The sequence below is a fragment of the Acanthisitta chloris genome, unplaced genomic scaffold (genome assembly GCF_000695815.1).
Source record: "Acanthisitta chloris isolate BGI_N310 unplaced genomic scaffold, ASM69581v1 scaffold20077, whole genome shotgun sequence".
NCBI lineage: Eukaryota > Metazoa > Chordata > Aves > Passeriformes > Acanthisittidae > Acanthisitta > Acanthisitta chloris.
The window spans coordinates 66651-68212 of record NW_008681186.1 but is presented as its reverse complement, the minus strand read 5'-3'; the positions used below and the strand labels follow the sequence as shown (position 1 = coordinate 68212).

General features: G+C 48.7%; 1 protein-coding gene across 4 annotated transcripts in view; it reads left to right on the top strand.

Moving 5' to 3' along the window:
• Window positions 1–1562, top strand: part of ZBTB18 (zinc finger and BTB domain containing 18) — a 5046-nt gene that overhangs the window by 2129 nt on the left and 1355 nt on the right. For all 4 annotated transcript variants that reach the window (XM_009078024.1, XM_009078027.1, XM_009078025.1 and 1 more), the window contains exon 2: window positions 161–1562. This exon is cut by the window's right edge and continues 1355 nt beyond it. In XM_009078024.1, the coding sequence (XP_009076272.1) occupies window positions 161–1562 (1402 nt within the window). The remainder of the gene's footprint in view (window positions 1–160) is intronic.

Below are 1562 nucleotides of genomic sequence, written 5' to 3'. Positions count from 1 at the left end.
AAGAGTTGCCATTGTACATGTGTATTAAATAATCTTTGCATGGTGTCAGGACCAGAATTCCAGCAATATAAGCGCGAGGTTTTTAGACTGGAATGACTTGGATTCATAAGTTCTGTGATTGCGACCTACATTTAATTTTTACAAATCTTGTTGCTTGTAGGTTATGAAGACAGTATGGAGTTTCCTGACCACAGTAGACATTTGCTACAGTGTCTGAGTGAGCAGAGACATCAGGGTTTTCTTTGTGATTGCACTGTTCTGGTAGGAGATGCCCAGTTCCGAGCGCACAGAGCTGTACTGGCTTCATGCAGCATGTATTTCCACCTCTTTTACAAGGACCAGCTGGACAAAAGGGACATTGTTCATCTGAACAGCGACATTGTTACAGCCCCAGCTTTCGCTCTCCTGCTTGAATTCATGTATGAAGGAAAGCTCCAGTTCAAAGACTTGCCCATTGAAGACGTGCTAGCAGCTGCCAGTTATCTCCACATGTATGACATTGTCAAAGTCTGCAAAAAGAAGCTGAAAGAGAAAGCAACCACGGAGGCAGACAGTACAAAAAAGGAGGAAGACGCCTCAAGTTGTTCAGACAAAGTGGAGAGCCTCTCCGACGGCAGCAGCCACATGCCAGGAGACTTGCCCAGCGATGAAGACGACGGAGAAGATGAAAAATTGAACATCCTGCCTAGCAAAAGGGACTTGGCGGCTGAGCCTGGGAACATGTGGATGAGATTGCCCTCAGACTCAGCAGGCATTCCCCAGACTGGCGGAGAGGCAGAGACGCACACAGCAGCAGCTGGAAAAACAGTAGCCAGCCCCTGCAGCTCAACAGAGTCTTTGTCCCAGAGGTCTGTCACCTCCGTGAGGGATTCAGCAGATGTTGACTGCGTGCTGGACCTGTCTGTCAAGTCCAGCCTTTCAGGAGTTGAAAATTTGAACAGTTCTTATTTCTCTTCGCAGGACATGCTTAGAAGCAGCCTGGTTCAGGTGAAGGTGGAGAAAGAGGCTTCCTGTGATGAGAGTGATGTTGGCACTAATGACTATGATATGGAACATAGCACTGTGAAAGAAAGTGTGAGCACTAATAACAGGGTACAGTATGAGCCGGCCCACCTGGCTCCGATGAGGGAAGATTCGGTCTTGAGGGAGCTAGATAGAGAGGACAAGGCAAGCGATGATGAAATGATAACTCCAGAGAATGAGAGAGTCCAGGTGGAAGGAAACATGGACAGCAGCTTGCTCCCTTACGTGTCAAACATACTTAGCCCCGCTGGCCAAATTTTCATGTGTCCTCTCTGCAACAAGGTCTTTCCTAGCCCCCACATCCTGCAAATCCATTTAAGCACGCACTTTCGAGAGCAGGACGGGATCCGCAGCAAGCCTGCTACCGATGTCAATGTCCCGACCTGCTCGTTGTGTGGTAAGACTTTTTCTTGCATGTACACCTTGAAACGTCATGAGAGGACTCATTCAGGTGAAAAGCCCTACACTTGCACCCAGTGTGGGAAGAGCTTCCAGTACTCCCACAACCTGAGCCGCCATGCAGTGGTTCACACGCGGGA